The sequence below is a fragment of the Arachis ipaensis genome, chromosome B8 (assembly GCF_059453495.1).
Source record: "Arachis ipaensis isolate K30076 ecotype BB chromosome B8, ASM5945349v1, whole genome shotgun sequence".
Taxonomy (NCBI): Eukaryota; Viridiplantae; Streptophyta; class Magnoliopsida; order Fabales; family Fabaceae; genus Arachis; species Arachis ipaensis.
In genome coordinates this window covers 135,529,694-135,549,294 of record NC_142443.1, presented here as the reverse complement: position 1 = coordinate 135,549,294, position 19,601 = coordinate 135,529,694, and the positions used below count along the sequence as shown (strand labels likewise).

At 28.3% G+C, this 19,601-nt stretch overlaps 1 protein-coding gene and 1 pseudogene across 2 annotated transcripts; both read right to left on the bottom strand.

The window, feature by feature from the left end:
- Positions 1-731: 731 nt before the first annotated feature.
- On the bottom strand, positions 732-3,828 carry LOC107611643 (laccase-15-like; annotated as a pseudogene).
- A 4,661-nt stretch (positions 3,829-8,489) lies between these two features.
- LOC107614105 (uncharacterized) lies at positions 8,490-17,008 on the bottom strand. Of its 2 annotated transcripts, XR_015896918.1 has the most exons (4): positions 15,716-17,008; positions 15,455-15,556; positions 10,404-10,465; positions 8,490-8,521 (listed from the first exon to the last, which is right to left on the bottom strand). XR_015896918.1 is itself a non-coding variant. In XM_016316339.3 (3 exons), the coding sequence occupies exons 1-2, from the start codon at positions 16,797-16,799 to the stop codon at positions 15,474-15,476; spliced, it is 1,167 nt and encodes a 388-aa protein (XP_016171825.1). In that variant the 5' UTR covers positions 16,800-16,928; the 3' UTR covers positions 10,123-10,465; positions 15,455-15,473. The 2 variants fall into 2 exon arrangements, 1 of the variants encoding a protein (XP_016171825.1); XM_016316339.3 differs by lacking the exon at positions 8,490-8,521 and having other exon boundaries at positions 10,123-10,465; positions 15,716-16,928.
- Between the last annotated feature and the right edge of the window lie 2,593 nt (positions 17,009-19,601).

Here is a 19,601-nt window from a genome sequence, read left to right as displayed (position 1 = left end):
TGGCGATTTTATCTACTCAAAAAGTGAAAAATGATGGTTCATATATATATAATTGGTATGTACTGAACCATAATTATCCGGTTGCTTTACAGAAAAGATCATAAATAACTTATGTCATGTAGTGATGCAGAACTCAGAGTAATAATGGGGTGGGTAGGGCGGGTTTTTACTCTATCTGATTCTGTTTCACTCTACAAATCTACAATAATCTGTATAGAACTCGTTTTATTCTTATTCATAGATAGTAAAAAGTTGAACCTTAATCCGTTTTCACGAGTATTCACTATGTTCCTATAATTATTAAAATCCAACAAATAAAATTAAATTTTAAAATTTATATAACTGTCATTACATGCATAATATAAATTAAAGTAAAAATTTAAATATGATACAATATTATTAATCATTTTACTAATTATTTTATATATATTACATATATTATATATATTGAAATTATATATATTTATATACATTATATATATACCGCAGTAAATAGAAGCGAGTATTATCTAAATCCGACTGCGTCCCACCCCGCCAAGAACCCGCCCCAAATGGATAGGGGTAGAGTGGGTATCCCCAGATTTGGATAGTGTTCCATCCTTATATAAATTGCTTATAACATTAATATATGAAAAAGTTTAGATGACTAAATTTTTTAGTTAATAATTTTAAATTTGCTCCCTTTTTTACATAAAAGAAAGCGAATAAGAGCCCTAAATGGCAATAATTCTTCAACAAGGAGGCAGATCTGGAGGTGGAGGAAGTAATTTTTCATCGCATCCGTTTCCACAATGAACACAGTTTCCATTTCCCAAGTCAGGTGCCGTTCTAGATGGCAATGCACAAACCAAACTCCTAAATTCATCAACAGAAGTGTTCAAGCAACAATTAGTTTCAATTCTCAACATAGGTGTAGAAAAAATAAAAATAGATAAGAGCAATTAAAATTGAATTGTGTTTCATATACATATTTTGTTTCATAAATTGAATTAACTTGCTAATTGATACTCTTTTTTTTAAACTATTAGATAGCACATAGAATCCAAACTAATTGCTTAGCAAGGCAAAACGATGGGTTTTTTTTTAAAAAATAAATTGATTATTTACTCATATATGCTTTTATAAAATTATTTATATTTTTTCTATTATTACACCACTAACGAAATACATGTAATATAACTTTTGAAGTTATTACTATCAATTAAATAGTAATAAAAAAAGAAAAAAAATATAGATATTTTTAAATACATATGAGTAAATAATCAATCTATTTTATTTATTTAACAAAAAATCCTAAATCATGAAACTAATAAAATCATTTCACATTAAACTAAAATGTTATTTCATGAAACATACCTGGGTTACCAGCTCTGTAAATTATGGTAGCCCAACCATTTATAGGCACAAGAACTGTGTTCCTAAGAGGAGGGTCAATTAGATTGTATGTCTTTGTATCCTCATTTTCATCAAAATTTCCAAATCCACGTCCAACAACGTAGAAGCCAGTTCAATGTATATGCATAGGATGATCTATCCCAGCAACCAAGTTTGTCCCTTGAAACACAATTTCCACTGTTGAATCATACTCTATAACTCTAGCCATGGTTCTTCTCTTTGGTATCTCTAGTATCAATGGCAAACACTCTGCAGTGAAGTTGAATACCAAAGGAGGAAAACTAGGAAAATTATTACTGTAGACACCATTTAAGTAGTAATAATATGCATCCAAGATGGAAATGTTTGGTAACTCAGGATATGTTGTTCATGCTAGCTGCTAAACGTGTTCCATTTGGCCCTTCACATGTTTGTGAATATGTCTGACCTTCAGGGCATGGGAATGTGTTGATAGAAATAGTGCTAATGATACGAGTTGTGATTATTGTTGGGACTTTATGAGGGTATGTCGGTTTGCCTCTAAGGCTTCCTAAGAAATCAAAAGCTGCATTTGTGTCATTGTAGTAAGGAAGACAAGGTAATGGAGGAGATGAAGCGTTAACACGCGCATCACGTTTCTAAAGCACTCCTTTACCATTATAAACGACTCTTATTCTTCTTCCTCGATGAAAACCACAACTGTCATTTTTTTCCGCGTTTTTTTTCCTCTTCTTTTTCCTTCTTCTTCTCCTTTTTTTCTTTGTGTTTTTCCTCCTTTTTCTTCGCGTGTTTCATCTTCATCGTCGTGTTTCTCCTCTTTTTCTTTTGATTTTGTAACATTATATATTTTTTTTCTTTGTTTGATTTTTTTCTCTCAAAAAAATTATGAGAATATGAAATAAGAAGATGAAGAAGAAGAAACAGCAGAAGAGAAGGAGGAGGAAGATAAAGAGTTCTGAATTATGCAGAACTTATCAGAATAAAAATACACCTAAATATCTTTGTTTTATACCCAAATTTGCTGCAAATACAGAAATGAGTTATGCTACGTGTACACTAAAATCAGCCACCAAAGTATACTAGAATACAAATATACATTGAAAATAAATTAAAGCACACATGTATTTATACATAAATACATTGGTGGCTAATTTTAGTGGCTGATTTTAGTGTACAAATAGCATTTTTATACAGAAAAATATTTCCTCTAATGCTGCATTTTTTTCTTCTTCTTTTCCTTATTTCTTTCTTTCTTTTAGTTAAATGAATGTAAGTTCATCATCTTCTAAGTAATTTTGCAGCATTATGTGTTTCTTCTTCTTCTTTGTTTGATTTTTTTTGTTTTTATTCTTGTTAAGAGAGTAAAACAAAAGAAACTTGAGAAGGTAAAACAAAAAGAAAAAGATGAATAAGAAAAAAAGAAGAAGAAGATGGTGATGATGATGATGATGAAAAAAAAAGAAGCAGCAGCAGAAGATGAGGAGAATGAAGAAGAAGAGTTCTGAATTATGCAGAACTTATCAGAATAAAAATACACCCAAATATATTCGTTTTACACCCAAATATTTTCATATTACACCCAAATATCTTCGTTTTACACCCAAATTTGCTGCAAATACAGAAAAATATTTTCTTTAATGTTACATTTTTTTCTTCTGAATTGAACCACACCTCAACCACTTGATTGGACTCAAAACAATAAATATTTTTTCGATTTTCCTACTTCAAATCCAGCCGAGGGATTTGTCTTCTCAGTCGAAGATATTTTCAATTTCCATTTTTTCTTTATGCTACATGTAATCAATTGATTCTTAATTTCGTTTCCCTTTTTATTTGTGCTACGAACTCTTGTAGAAAAACCTACAACCTTCGCATAATCCTTGTAGAATTTTGCAGCATCTTTAAGGGTGTTAAAGGTCATCCCAATTTTGGATACAAACTGCTCATCAACACCATAAATTTGCTGCAAAATACACCCAAAATATACTATATTAGAACAAGTATAAACTATAGAATGCAAATACAACTATAAAACTATTATAAAAAATAATAAAAATCAGATTCATGAATTATCAATAAACAGAAACTAAAACAATTCAACTAAAACAATAAGACAATTCACCCTCAATGAGATGAAAAGTCATAAACTGTAAATACATCCAAACATTCCTGAAATACACCCAAATATTCTTGATTTACACCCCTGATATAAAATGCAGAAAATTCATCAGAATTAGTACATTAGATTCAATTCAAACAAGGAACAATGAACAGCAAATTTCACAGACAAGGTTCACCCATTATTCAGCTACACAATCATAAACTACTAACTGGATTTAAATTTAGATTCAATTATTAATTGGAATTAAACCACAACTCAGGAACTTCATTGAATTCAAATTCAAAATCTATTTCGCTCTGGTTCAGCTGATAATCTAAAGTTGAATCATCCATTATCTTCAAAACGATTTCAGAACTTGATTTTAAAAACAATGAAAAATGAAAAAACGAAGAAAGAGAACAGAGAGAAAAACTTACGTAAACAGCAAAGGAAAAGGAAGAGAGAAACGCACGAAAGAGATCGAAGAGAGAAGGTAAGAAAACGCAGAAGGAATTCAAAAAAGGAAACAAAATCCTTTCGAAAAAGAAAGTTATAGATTCGCGCGTTGATTGATTGGAAAATCTGTTAAGGAGGCGTGATAAAATTGTGAAAGAATAGGAAAAGTAAAGAAAAGAACTTTTATTGATTGTTGATTGATTGAATTGTACTGAAGTGTGTTGTAAACTATGAGGGTAAAACCAAATATATATAGCATTGTTCTATGAAAGATAAAAGCAAATAAAGATAAGATAAGAACAACTAAAGACAAGATAAAGATAAGATAATAAAGATTAAAATTGTAATTGAATTTATGTATTCTGTTAGGCTGAATTTGTGGGCCACGAGACTTCTTTATTGTTTTCATGGGTTAAGGTAGAAGAGTAGTTTAATACGCCCCCGCAAGCTGGTGGATGGAAGATGTCAATAATCCACAACTTGGATAAGTTCCGATGAAATTGTTGAGGAAGACGCGTCTGACGTGGTGACGCGGAGGAAGATGCGTGCGGCGGAACTTGAGCTGCTGGCGGCAAAAATATAAAAGGAGATGCTGCGCTTGAGTAGCAATCTTCAAAAAATGTGTGCGACGGCTGCGGCAAAAATATAAAAGGAGATGCTGCGCTTGAGCAGCAATCTTCAAAAAATGTGTACGGCGGAGCTTGAGCTGCCGGCGGCAAAAATATAAAAGGAGATGCTGCGCTTGAGCAGCGATCTTCAAAAATGCGTGCGGCGGAGCTTGAGCTGCCGACGACAAAAATATAAAAGGAGATGCTGTGCTTGAGCAGTGATCTTCAAAAGAAAAATGAAAAAATAAGCGCGTAGAGCGCAATGAGATTGGTGTTCAGAGGGTACATATGGCGTAATAAGATTGGTCTTGAAAGGGCGCGTAGAGCGCAATAAAAGAAGGCGCGTGGAGCGCAATAAAAATGCAGATGGAGCTGCTAAAACAGATTGAACTTGCTAAAATAGAATGCAGACATGACTGCTGAAACAGAATGCAGACGAAACTCTTGGAAGAAGGTGCAGATGAAACTGCCAGAAGAAGACACAGATAGGCCATAGTGACTATTCCATGAATGATAGTTGTTTCTGTTAGAATAGGTGTAACCAAGACTGATGTTGAATTTTTACTTGGATGGATGTAATAGAGATTGGTTGCTGAGCTAAATTGAAAGATTGATTATTCATCGTGGGAGGAGGTTGAAAAAGTAGGGTGATTTCTCACCGGAAAGATGATAGCTTATGTATGCTCTTCAAGGAGGATACCAAGGTTCTGATACCATGATAAAATTGTGAAAGAATAGGAAAAGCAAAGAAAAGAACTTTTATTGATTGTTGATTGATTGAATTGTACTGAAGTATGTTGTAAATTATGAGGGTAAAACTAAATATATATAGAGCATTGTCCTATGAAAGATAAAAGCAAATAAAGATAAAATAAGAACAACTAAAGACAAGATAAAGATAAGATAAGATAAGATAATAAAGACTAAACTTGTAATTGAATTTATGTATTTTTTGGGCTGAATTTGTGGGCTATGAGACTTCTTTATTATTGTCATGGGCTAAGGTAGAAGAGTAGTTTAATAAGGCGCGTGAAACATACGTACCATAAGAAGCGCATTTTAGGGATTAGAAATTTTCGGCAATTGCAGAACTTGTATAGTGAAAAGGCTTGTATGTAGAGATTAATACTTACTTTTACACGAGATAAGGAAAACGATAGGGTTGAATACTAAATATACTGTATCTACTTTTTATTATAATTAATTAACAAGGCAAAAAAATGAGCTTTGTAGACTTAATACAAATATCTTTTTCATGGATGTAAGGCCTATTAAAGACTTTTTGGCCCAACAAGAAAAAGAACAAATAAAAATATCTTTCCATCGATTTACTCTCTTTCACCGCTTCCTTCTCTGTATCCAGGGACGGATCCACTCATGTGGGTGTGGGGGCAAGTGTCCCCACTACAATTTAGAATTTTATTGAGTAGTATATGATAATAATATTTATTTGTCCTCACTAAATTATTAAATTTAACCCCATAATAATTTTTTATTCAACTTTCGACACTTAATAGCCAATTTGAAAACTTCATATTAGATGTCTATTATAATGATCAATTTTCAAATTTAAATAAGATTGGTGTTCTTTCTTAGAGATCGACTCGAAAGAATATTATCTATCCATTTGTGTTTCTTCTTTTAAAATTAGCTTTACTTTTTTTCATAATAACTACACTAATTGAATGAACTTTTTCAACTATGAATATCATCAAGAGCTAATTTGTATGAAAGTCGAATTTTAAATGATTGTTCAACGACATATACAAAAAAAAGACATTTTAATTATATTGTCAAGGTTTCAAAATATGAAATATAAAAAATTAAATTTTAAATTATATGTTATTATTTAAATTACTATTTTAGTATTTTAATTTGTAATTAGATATTTTGAAACCTAATCATATTTTACAATAACAAAATATAATTATAACAACAATTATGCTACGTATACATAAAATAATCACTTGTACAGAATAAATCTTAAAATATAAATTTTAAAATATAAAATACATATTAAAAATAAGTTAAATGATATATGTATTTATACACAAATTTATAATAGATAATTTAATAACTAATTTTTTATTTAAACATAATATTTTATTATAAAAATTATTATAATGTTATATATGTTTTGCGCCCACTATCAAAATTTTTTAGATCCGTCACTGTCTGTATCCACCACCACCACATTGGTGACCACCATGATCTTGGCACGGTATCACCAAATGACAGAAAAGTTATCCGATGATAAAGAGATCAGGAGAAGAAGAAGAAAAACAGAAGAGGAGGAACTGAAGAAGATAATGAGAGAAAAATAAAGTAAATTCCTTTTCAATTCCTTTTCAATTTTGATTTTGAATTGAAAATTGAAAATTTCACGCTCAATCTTAGTAGAACTCAACTGTGAAAGGAGCCAATAAGTGTACAAATAAATTGAAACATGGCATGTAATGGATGACATAAGCCAATTAACCAATGAGAATGTATGTATAAATTATTGTATGGCATGTGGTGAATGATATATATATCATGAACAGTACTTTCATAACTAAAAGTATTGAATTCTACTAATTTAAAATCCTCTATTAAAAGAATAGTATTAGATTAGATATTAGATAGTATTAGATTTATGAGAGTAATTGACATAAAATGTTTTCACATAAATATAACACGAGTGATATTTACACTTATTATGTTAAGTGATTTAATAAAATATGTCTGATTATTTAGTGATTTTTATCTGTTATTTTTATGTGAATACTCACTAATATTTAGCAATTTTATTCAATAATATAATTCGGATAGTAAAAATTTAGTTGCGTCCTAAACATATAAGTGTACTAGCTAAAGATCTTTTAAATTATGAGAGTTAATAAAGTAATAAAATAAGAAATTAATCACTCTTAAATTAAAATAATAAAATGTATATATGATAAAAATTACAAATTTAATGATAATTAATCACTTATCTTATCATTTTATTTATTTTCTTTTCTACAAATTCAAGTATAATAACCTCTCATTTTACTAATTTTATCACTTTTTTTTTTTGGCTTTCTTTACTTTTGTCAAAGTGTCTTGATATTTTTATTGGACTCTTAAGGGGAGGGTTTTACATGGCCAGAGAATTTATTTTTTGCGTATAATCACATCTATTCTTTTGTATAATTATTCACTCAATTAATATAAAAAAATAGGACAAGTTACCGAAATAAATTATTTAAAAAACAATATTACCATAATACAACATATGAATAATGAAAACGCAAATACAACTTTTATAATTCTATAGAAACGCAGAAGAGATATAGCGGATTAGGGATGGCACGTAAACTGCTAGAGGGTACAACAGTTTATATTGAAAAGCGTGCAAGTAGAAATCGCTACATCCTATAGCGATTTCTGAAGAAACTGAACAAAAAAGAAACTGCGGCACTCTTACAGCAATTACTTCGCATGTATCATTTCAATTCAATCTATATCTTTTATTTGATCATCGTGTTATCCTATATACTATATAAAATATATTGTTATCATTATTCTATAGTATCATTACTATTATATAATAAATTTATATTGTTTATTTTATTTTTTTTATACATTATTCATGTCCCAATTCAATATATTCTTAGTTTTGTGTTTCTTTCTTCTTTTTGATAATTATTTTATTATATATCATAAAAAGTATTTCAAGTATTATAGTAATTTTAATTATTAATCTCAACTATAATATATAATTAAAATTAATAGTTAAAATTACTAAAACGTTTAAAACATCAGAGTACTCAAAATATTTTTTTATATAGTAATATAATATATCAATATATATACAAATTATTTTGTATGGTTTTAGACTTAGTTTCTCTTCAATGCATGATTTATTTTATTCGAAAGAATTTATAAAATTTAAGGAATATTTTTTTTAAGAGTATATAAAGAATAACTTTTTGTTCGAATATTTTTTTAATTACCTTACCTATATAAAGAATTTTATAAATATTTTTTTTTGAGTATATGATAAGATTATTATTATAATAAACATGTTTTAATTTTTTAATAAATACAAAATATATTAGAAACTTAAATTTTGTACATTGAAGTACATGTTGGCTAAACCTTTTTTATAAATGCAACTAATATTTTGATTTCAATCAAATGAAAAATTTTATAATTAATGAAAATTCAATTGAGGCATTTAAATTTTTTGGTATTTGGAATTTCGTGAAATTTAAAAATATATACCTTATTTGTTAGTTTTTTTTTAATTGTAATTTTAGTTCATTTATCTTATTCAAATAATAACGTTGTTGTCTACAAATATTAAAGTTAATCTAGAAAAAATATATTTTTAAATTTAATTAATTTTTTTAAAAAATAAAATTTGTGCAATATAATGAAATTATAAATTCTTTTTATTGGTGTATATTATATATATGATAGTATTAATTATAGAGGCACATGTAAACCGTTAGAGGAATGCGTTGATTAACCGCTAGAGGAATGCCTCTTCATTGTTCAAATGTTGTATTCAAACAATTTATTTCAATAACTTATCCTAAAAAATAATTATTTTTATTGATATAATTATATAATTGAATGCACGTATAATAATTTAATTTTCTTATTTCGATCGTCTATTTTATTTAGTTTTGAACACCCCTATTTACTATTATTTATATTTTTTAAAAGAAATTAAAAGTCTTAAAATTTCAATCAATTGTTCGACGAACTCAAAAAATGCCTTGTAAATGAATAGTCGATCTCATTTTCAAGGTTTAGTCCTGGCTAAAGCCTATTAGGTAAGCTATTATACATTAAAACCACTGACCGTAATGAACAATAATATTGAGCCATCAACAATATAGGATGTTGGGGAGCTGCTGGAATTTAAGCTACTGCTGATTAGGATCACGAATAACATACCACTAATGCTTTCATAAGTGAAATAATAAAGCCTTTAGAAGTTTAGAACAATAGCAAGTAAAATCATCATAGAAAGACCCGTAACACATAGATATCTCGTATCATGAATATTTTATTGTGTTTTTTTTTTATTGAATAGGAGAGACAAAACCATTCAAAATATAAAAATTTTAATGTACATAAATATATCTCTGCACATTTTCGTCAAAAATCCGAGATTTATAGCCAGATAGGGAAAGTATGCACTTAATTAATTCCATGTTCCAACTATTTTAACATAACAAACAAAAAGAATTTTCCTAAGAAATGTGAAACTCTACTTAAGGATTGAACTCTCATGCAACGTAGGACATCTCTTTTTAATGCTTAACTAACAAATGTCCTAGGTAGCATATATATAATCTGCAGCAATAACTAAGGAACTGTAATTCACAAACACAGATGAAATTCAACCATAAGCATATCATCATGCACTCGAATTATTCCTGAGATTACTAAACCCAAACCAAAACCTGGGAAAATATAATGGACTCCAGCTAGCAAATATTGCACGACCCTTTTTGGTTTTGGGAGGGGGAAGGGTAGCAGATCTTTACCTTATGTCACATTTTGACATTATCGCAACCACCGTCTGTCTAACCTGGAAAATGTTGCAGGTTAACAGAACAATTCCAACCATTGATAATATAAAAATTATTGCTGAAAAGGATGTTATGTAAAATAGTCGACATCTCTATATCTAATTTTCTTTTAAAAGTCTTATATCCATAGATTTGACAAGCAGAAGCTACTACTACCAGAACTATTCTTCATAAAAATCATCAAATCCAACCAATACCGCACTAAGAAAATTTCAATGTACTATTATATTCAACCACGCCTTCGGTATCCCTTCATTATTCACCAGAAGATTTGATCCCTTGATATCCCAGTACATCACACCCCTAGCATGACAATGTCCGAGAATCGACAACAACTGCTTCATATAACACTTAATCTGCAGACCAAAAATAACCTCCTCTGTCAAATTCAAATTTTGCTGTGATCTCCGTTAACTATCATTCATTCATCTAGATTTAGAAATAGCACAAACAATAACTCTCATGACATATATAATTAAATAAGCCAGAGAAACAAATCACCAAAAAACAAATGAGAAAGAGCATAATTTGTTAAATAAACTAAATTCTAAGATAATTAGACAACAGCAACATCTCCTTCCCCACAAGACCCTACCATATCTTAGCATTCACCCTTTAAGTGTCAACAGGCCCCTACTATAACCTTGGCTTTGAAATAATGATTCAATAACTAATAGCAATTTAACCAAAAGAAATTCTAAAACCAAGGAAAAAAAGCTCAAAATTTTTACAAAGAAAAAGACTATCAAAGGCTTAAAAAGAGCAAAAGTGTCAACTGCGTTGGAAATTTGGAATTGCATATTTTTCTTTATCAATAAAGGCTTATATAAATTATAATCAACATGGTACCAATAATTTATGAAATTTAAAAATTATACAGAAACGAATTTGAATGTTTGTCGATCATTTATCATTTTATAAATGCCACAATAAAATTAAGAAAAGATCAAGACATCAACAAAGGTAAAATCTATCTCAAATTCCAAACACCTTATGTGAAAATTCTTAACTTAAAAAAAAAGTAAAAATATAAAATTCAGAAAAGTAAAATATTAAAATATCAAAAAGAAAGAAAGAAAAAGAGGAATAAGCCACAAGTTAAATAGATGGTGAGTTCTATGATGTAGAAGGAAGATTCCTTCTATACATATATATTTGTGCTGTCAAAAGGATTGTGAGACAAGTGTATAGAGAGAGTGTGGTTAAAGGTAAACTCTGTCCATGATAACTGACATGCTTCATGTTGACATCAATGTCACGTGATAGTGGTATACTGATATATAGAGTAATAGGGGTGAGCACGGGTAGCGGGTACCCGATTACCCACCCGAACCCGAACCAAACCAATCAAATTGGTTCTAGAACCGACGGGTAATCGGGTCCAACCCGAACCAAACCAATGACATTTGCTGATGATTGGTTCGGGTATCGGTTTTGGGGGTGCGGAACCCGAACCAACCCGTATACTCGATCATAATTAATTAAATAAATAAATATATATGACTTTTTATGTGTTTTCTAACTCATAACGCTAATCCTATCTCACTAATGTTTAGATTTTAATGTGTTTTTGTTTTAGCTTCTTTCAAAGATTATTCACTAGACTTTTGTATTTAACTTCTAATATTTCTATTGCACTTTTATATTTTCATTAGACAAGATTATTTACTATTAATATGTTTGGATTTTGATGAGTTTAGTTTTTAATGTATTTCGTATTTAATATGTTTGCATTATTTCTGTTGATGTTACATGTTTATTGTATTTCTTGAATTTTTAAGATAAAATTTGCCAATTTAGTTTTTTTTTTTTTTATGAATTTCAAAGTCATCGGGTACCCGCTACCCAAACCGAACCAAGCCGCTCTTAATCGGTTTGGTTTGGTTCGGGTACAAGCACAAAAAAACGCAAATCCGAACCAAACCAAACCAATTACTTTTTGATCGGTTCGGTTCTAATTTTATCTTGAACCCGAACCAAACCGACCCGTGCTCACCCCTATAGAGTAAGCTAGTTAATTGTATTTATTATAATTAATTATTAAAAATAAGCTGGTTAATATTGCATTTATTATAATTAATTATTAAAAATGATATTAGACTTGGTTGTAGTTGTATTTTTTGTTTAAACTATTTTGAGAAGTAAAAATAAATTTTGATTATGGATTAACCTATTGATCCCAATATATTTTTGTCCTATGAAATTTTGAACGTGTATTTTTGTGAATTGTTAAGCTTGCAAAAGGATTATATGTACTTATCAAAGTAACTCCACTAAACTCACATAAAATTCATACTCTCTTTTTTTTATGAATTAATTTCTTTTATTCACACATGAAAAATTAAACTTAACTCCCAAATATTTATTAATAACTACTTATTTTAATATGTGTATATAATTATATATTCATATATAAATATATATTTAATTATTTATATATAAATAAATTAATATCTTTTTCAAGGTATATATTACTAATTAAAATTTTTATTATTAAGTAATTATATTCTAACCGTATTTTTAATAAGTTTCAACAATTATTTTAAAAAAAATATTTAAATTTAGTACTTTAAATACTAAACACATATAGCCCACATTCATTTATAAATATTTAGTTAAATCTTACACTGTACTCTAAATGTTAAATCATGCCTTTTAAATTCTAATCTATAAATCTTTAAACCTTAAACCTAAATTCTAAATTGAAAACCATAAATTTTAAACTCCTAAATTTTTAACCTTAAATTCTAAATCTTGTAGTTAAAGTCAAATTGTGACCCTAGAAGCAAAACTTCAAAAAAGTCTGATTACTTTCATGTATTTTCATATGAAAAAATATTGTTTATACCATTAATTATATCTATATAATAAAAAAAAAGTTTAGGGGTCAGCACTTAACCAATAAAAAAAATAAGTAATTCAATACTATTAGATGTAATTTCACACTATTAAAAATACTAATAATAATTAATTAATAATTACAAATCACAAAATTTACTACCTTTAGCACTCTTTTATAAATGAAACTATTTGAAAAATATATATTTTTAAAACGCGAAAAAAATTTCCAACGATAAATATATATTTTCAAAAAATGTCTTTGATACTGAATTTTGATGTGATTTTTTGTAAGTAAAATTATAAAAATGAGATATTATTATCCTTAAAATTTGATCATTTTTTTAAGTATATAATTTTTTTTTGTAATTTTTTTTGTTAACAATCAATAATATTTTTAAAAAATCACAAGAAAATATATACTTAGTAAAAAAGTCACCAAATTTTAAGAATAATAATATCTCATTTTTCTAATCATGATTGCAAAAAATCGCATCTAAATTCAATCTCTAAAGCATTTTTTGAAAATACATATTTACTGTTGAACATTTTTATCGTGTTTTTAAATTATTTAAATACATTTTTGTTGATAATAAAACTTGAGTACATTTTTATCAGGATTTGAATAATTCGAAAACTTTTTTGGTTGTTAACTATAATACATATGATATATTTTCATAGTATATTAATTTTACATGTACCAATTTTATTAACGTGACACAATAATAATAATAATAATAATAATAATAATAATAATAATAATAATAATAATAATAATAATATTAATATTATTATTATTATTATTATTATTATTATTATTATTATATTTTTTTTTATATAATAATAATATGACCCTAATATTTTTTTTTTTTCAAAAAGCTATAAAAGAAGCCGAATGAATTTCAACTATTGATTGAGTATATATAAAAAGATGCCTAATTGATTAATATGTCAATGAAATATATTTATATACTTCATTAAAATATGATGATATTAAATTTTTGATATACCAATTTAGTAATTATGACATGTAATTTGAATGGAATATATCAAATAGTTTTATTACAGAGGAGTGCTAAGGACATTAAATTTTGTGATTTATAATTACTAATTAATTATTATTAATATTTTTAATAGTGTGAAATTATATTTAATGGTGTTGAATTATTTACTTTATTTTTTTTATTGGTTAACTGCTGACCCCCTAAACTTTTTTTTTATTATATAGATATAATTAATGGTATAAACAACATTTTTCCACGTAAAAATACTTGAAAGTAATTATATTTGTTCGAAGTATTACTTCTAGAGTCACAATTTGACTTTAACTACAAGATTTAGAATTTAAAGTTAAAAATTTAGGAGTTTAAAATTTATAGTTTAAAATTTAAAATTTAAGTTTAAAGTTTAAGATTTATGGATTAGGATTTAAAAGATATGATTTAAGATTTAGGGGATACGGGGTGTAAGATTTAACGTTGAATATTTTTAAATAAATGTTTACCATTTAGGCTATATGTGTTTAGTATTTAAAGTACTAATTTAAATAATTTTTATAAAATAATTGTTAAAACTTATTAAGAGAACAGTTAGAATATAATTACCTAATAATAAAAATTTTAATTAGTAATATATAATTTGAAAAAATATTATTTATTTATATATAAATAATTAAATATATATTTATATATGGATATATAATTATATATACATATTAAAATAAGTAGTTATTAATAAATATTTGGGAGTTAAGTTTAATTTTTCATATGTGAATAAAAAAAATTAATTCATGAAAAAAGAGAGTCTGAATTTTATGCAAGTTTAGTGGAGTTACTTTGATGAGTACATATAGTCCTTTTGCAAGCTTAACAATTCACAAAACACACATTCAAAATTTGATAGGACAAAAATATATTGGGATCGATAGGTTAATCCACAATCAAAAATTATTTTTACTTTCTCAAAATAATTTAAACAGTCACCAAAAAAAAATTTTAAACTAAAAACACAACTACAACTAAGCCCAATATCATTTTTAATAATTAATCATAACAAACACAATTAAGCAGCTTCCTCTATATACCATCATCACGTGATATTGATATAACATATGAAGTATGTCAGTTACTATGAATAGATTGTCTTTAACCACATTCTCTCTATACACTTGTCTCACAACCCTTTTAACAACACAAATATATAGGTGTAGAAAGAATCTTCCTTCTACATCATAGAATTCACCTAAATAGATACATCACTTATTCCTCTGACTCATATGCTCTTATTGATTCATCTATTCTTTTTGACTAAAACTTGATATTTTCTCAATTTTGTGAATGAAAAAGATTATAACCTAAAAAAGTACAAAATGATATATGAACATTGAAATCCTACTAACATGTCTAACTTTATTTAATAGCGAAATAAACACATCAGTATTCAAAATCTGATCGCCAATGAAAAACAAGTAATCATAGCAGAGGGAACAACAATAAAACAAAGCATACATGAACAGGTTGAAGTTAGTCATTCTTGTTCGAATACTGTTGTTGGGTTGCTTGGATTCGTCCCACCAGCTAGCTTGGGCTCTTTCCTTGGAGAGATGCAATCTGTAACGTAATTTTGTTCTCAAGTCTTAAGAATAACAAGTCTTTTAAAAAATAAAGAAAATTTATTCACCAAATCCCTAACAATGTTTTTGATGGATATAATTTAATGGTAACTCTTACAGAATAACAAGAAGCATGCTGACAAAAGCAACATTATACCTTGGGAATATGGATGTTTGCGAGGCATACCCTTTCTGAGGGAGAAAAGAAAGGAGGTGTAGAGCACTTGAACGCGGTCAACTAAGAAATAAGGCCTCGTATCGAAGACTCGATTCACGAGTACACGCACAGATAAGAACCTTTGCTCCTCTTGTACCAACCCTAATTCAACTACTAAAATGCAAAAGGATGGAATGCCTTCTGCGAGACCAGAGATGGTAACACATACTTTGCTGTTGCCAAGGTCAACCAAGTTGAGCTCGGAGGAAAAATCATCAAAGAAGGATGGTTGGATCGCCTCACACAACTCATCAAGGCCTTGATGGCGAAGAATGCAATAATCTTTATTATCCACCAGCAAAGCCTGTATGTCATATTTCACACCACGTGGAAGACCCTTCACTTTCCATGTCAGCACCACACTGCCATCGCCTACATCCCCAAGGGACCGCACACGCACGAAAAGATCATAACCAGGAACAAAAAATGTGCGCTCCAGTTTAATCCATGCTTTAAGTTGGGGATCGTAGAGATATGCAATTCCTGGTGCGGACAGGGGATGCAAAAAGAATTTATCATTTAGCACAAAACCAACAGGCAAACTATAATCATCAGAGTTGACTTCGGTTGGAGGAGCGGGCGCGGAATGCCAGCTCGGGGGACGGGGATTGGGACATAAAACCCATAACCCCGTCTTTCTTCCTGACGGTGGTACCGCACCATGCTCCAACAAGTAAACGTCATCTTTAATGTTTGCAAGGAAAATGAAGTCTTCGGTCGGTAGCGGAGGGAGTGCGCCCGTCTCTACTGCCTCAGATGTGCCCAACGTGTTGCCGCCGACATAGGAGATTTGGTAGATCTTGCTGCCACCGACTAAGAAAAATTTCGAGTCGAAGATAAAGTAATCCAACATGCTGGACTCTGGAAGATTCAAACAGAAATCAAACGGAGCCTGCTCAAGATGGGATTTCCAATCCCTATCCTCATTCTTCCCCAATTTTTCTAACTTCTCAACGCGGATGCCAAAGATGTAGTCGTTTGTCACCATCCACAGGCATGCTCCTGTTTCCGCCGACTCCATCATCAACAATATGAACACAGAGAAGAAAGGATTTATTTGTTTGTTATGTAGAAGGCTGGGAGATAGAAGGCAGACGTAGGCTAGGGTTTCGGTTATTTAAGATCGTATGCAAACCCCGCTTTTTCTCACCCAGCCAATCCTTTGGTCCGCGAAAAAGAAAATTCAAGATAAATCTTGTTCGGAAAAATTGTTCGAAATAAATTAAAAAATATATATTTATTTTTCAAAACAAATAATTTTATCCATAAGTTTTAGAACACATTTTTTTGGACTTTGAAACAAGGTCGTCCACTGTAATGACGAACTTTAATATTTTTATAAAATTTGCTCACTTAAAAGGCAAATTTTATGTTAATCAGCGATAATTTTTTTTCATATATAGTATATATTCGCACAATCTATTCACATTTATATTCATCTTTTTTCTTCTATATTTTTTGTTATTATATCTATCTATTCTATTATATAAAAATCGAATGTCTGTACTTAATGATAAAACTGATATAGCATGTTTCAAAGAGTGTTTAACTCATTCAATATAATTTATTGCACTAACTTAATTATATCAACTAATTAATTTGATTAGATATGTAAATATTAATATAATTAATATAATTTATTATAATTTATATTACTTAATTAATTATACTACATTAATTATAATTCGTTGTATTAGTGAATTACTCTTTTTATTTATAAAGTCTAAAATAAAATAAATAAATTGTTATTTATTCTAATTAAATTTATTTATATACTATATATGAATTAACATTAATTTATAAACTATAGAATTTGTGGATTGTGATAAAAACGCAAATCAGGAAAAAAAAAACGCATACAATTATAGAAGAATTAAATCTATCCTCTTTATTTATTTTGTACCATCGTTTTAGATTTTAATTTTTTTTTTTAAATCAGTGATAGTTGAATTTTATTGATACTAGATAAAATTATAGAAGAATCTACGAAGCAGTATAAATTGTTGCTCTTTCAATCAAATCATACCACATACAAAAATAAATTAAATTAAATAAATTGAATTTGCATTTCTATATAAATCGAATTGAATAAATTCGATTTAGGCAAATACATAATAAATTGAATTCATAATATTCGAATTATATGCAATTTCTGAATAATTATAATGATATGGGTATTTTATATAAAAATTAATACAAAAATAATTTAAATTTCGTACAATATTTTTTTGTATTTATGAGCTATTAAAAATGAACGAAAAAATAAAATTTGAATTTTTTTGCATGGGTTGTTATATAAAATACTAATATCATTATAATTATTTATTTTGAAACAGAGTACAACTAAGATTTTACAAATAATTTTAAATAAAATATTTTTATAAAATTTTAAAATTTTTTATTATGATTACTTTTTGTAATTGTTATAAATAATTTTATAAAATTTAAAAATCGCTTAAAAGATGTTATGAATAAACCATCTGACAAAAAAACTGATTACAAAATCGGTCGAATATGTGATTAATCGGAAAACCGTTAAAACTGGTTGGTTTTATTAAAGGGTTTCCGATTTGTTAATAACACCTCCAAACGGTGCCGTTTTGACTTAAAAAAAAACTGAATTCCCAACAGCTTAAGCCCGTAATCCAGTCCCACTCCCACACTCCTCTCTTCTCCTCTCTGAAATTGAAAGAAGAACCCTAGCTCCCCAAATCGCGAGCCCGCAGCCACCGCAGCGTCAGACTGAGAGAGAGTGTACTGAGATAGAAGAAGAAACTATTATAGTTAAAGCAATAGCAGAGGCTGAAGGCCAAGCGCATGAAGCAATTAACTGAGGATCATAAAAAGAGAATGCTTATAGAACGGATGCAGGGTGAAAGAGATAAATGGCTTGCTACGATCAACACATCCTTTGGTCATATTGAAGGTATGCAACTGTTAACAAACCTTTTCCTTCAATTTTGAACTTCTATTCTAATCGTACCCCTCAAAACTAATAATATTGAAGTTTAAAAAAAGTCTAATTAAAAAATTTATATTTGCATTTTTTATTTCTCTGTGGTAGAAATATATATAAAGAGTATGTTGAACCTTTTCAGAAATATAGCCTAGACTAATATTTTCATTATTTAAAATTGAAAATAAATGAACCAACCGGAATTATATCAGATTAAGAAACAAAAAATTGGTGCTATATATCAAATCTTATTATCATACCCTTTTAATTCTGTACGTCTTGAAATGCCAGTATTTATGATACAGAATGATTTGTCAACATACAAAAATAAAATAATTTCATGTCTTTTCGAAACTCTTTGTGATTTATAGTACCTAATTATTGCATGTAAATACGGTGATTTCCTCTTCATCATATATTGCTTCTTATTTTGTTCTTTTAAAATTAAACCTCATTTTGCCATGTAAATGAAACACAATAAATGTTGGCCGTTAATTTCTATCCTAATTTTGATAATTATTTTATTGATATGATTCAGATTCTTTAATCTTGAATAGTCTAAAAACTTTCCGTCTTTTTTTTTTTTAGTTGGATTTTGATAGAAACGTCAAGATTTTTGCAATCTTTACCAATACTGGGGCTGAACAGTGTTGTGACTCTCTATAAATATAGCATGGATGATCACCATATTTACTCTTTATCTGTACTGAAGTTCATAATATTTGAGTAATTTTGTTGTGGCATGTAGCAATGGCAGCTAGGTGAGTTCATGTGCCATGTGGTGAATTTCACAATATTTTTTTTTTATCTTTCACTAAATATGAGGACTTTGTTTTTAGGTATGATCTCATCAAGTGTATCAATGCTGGT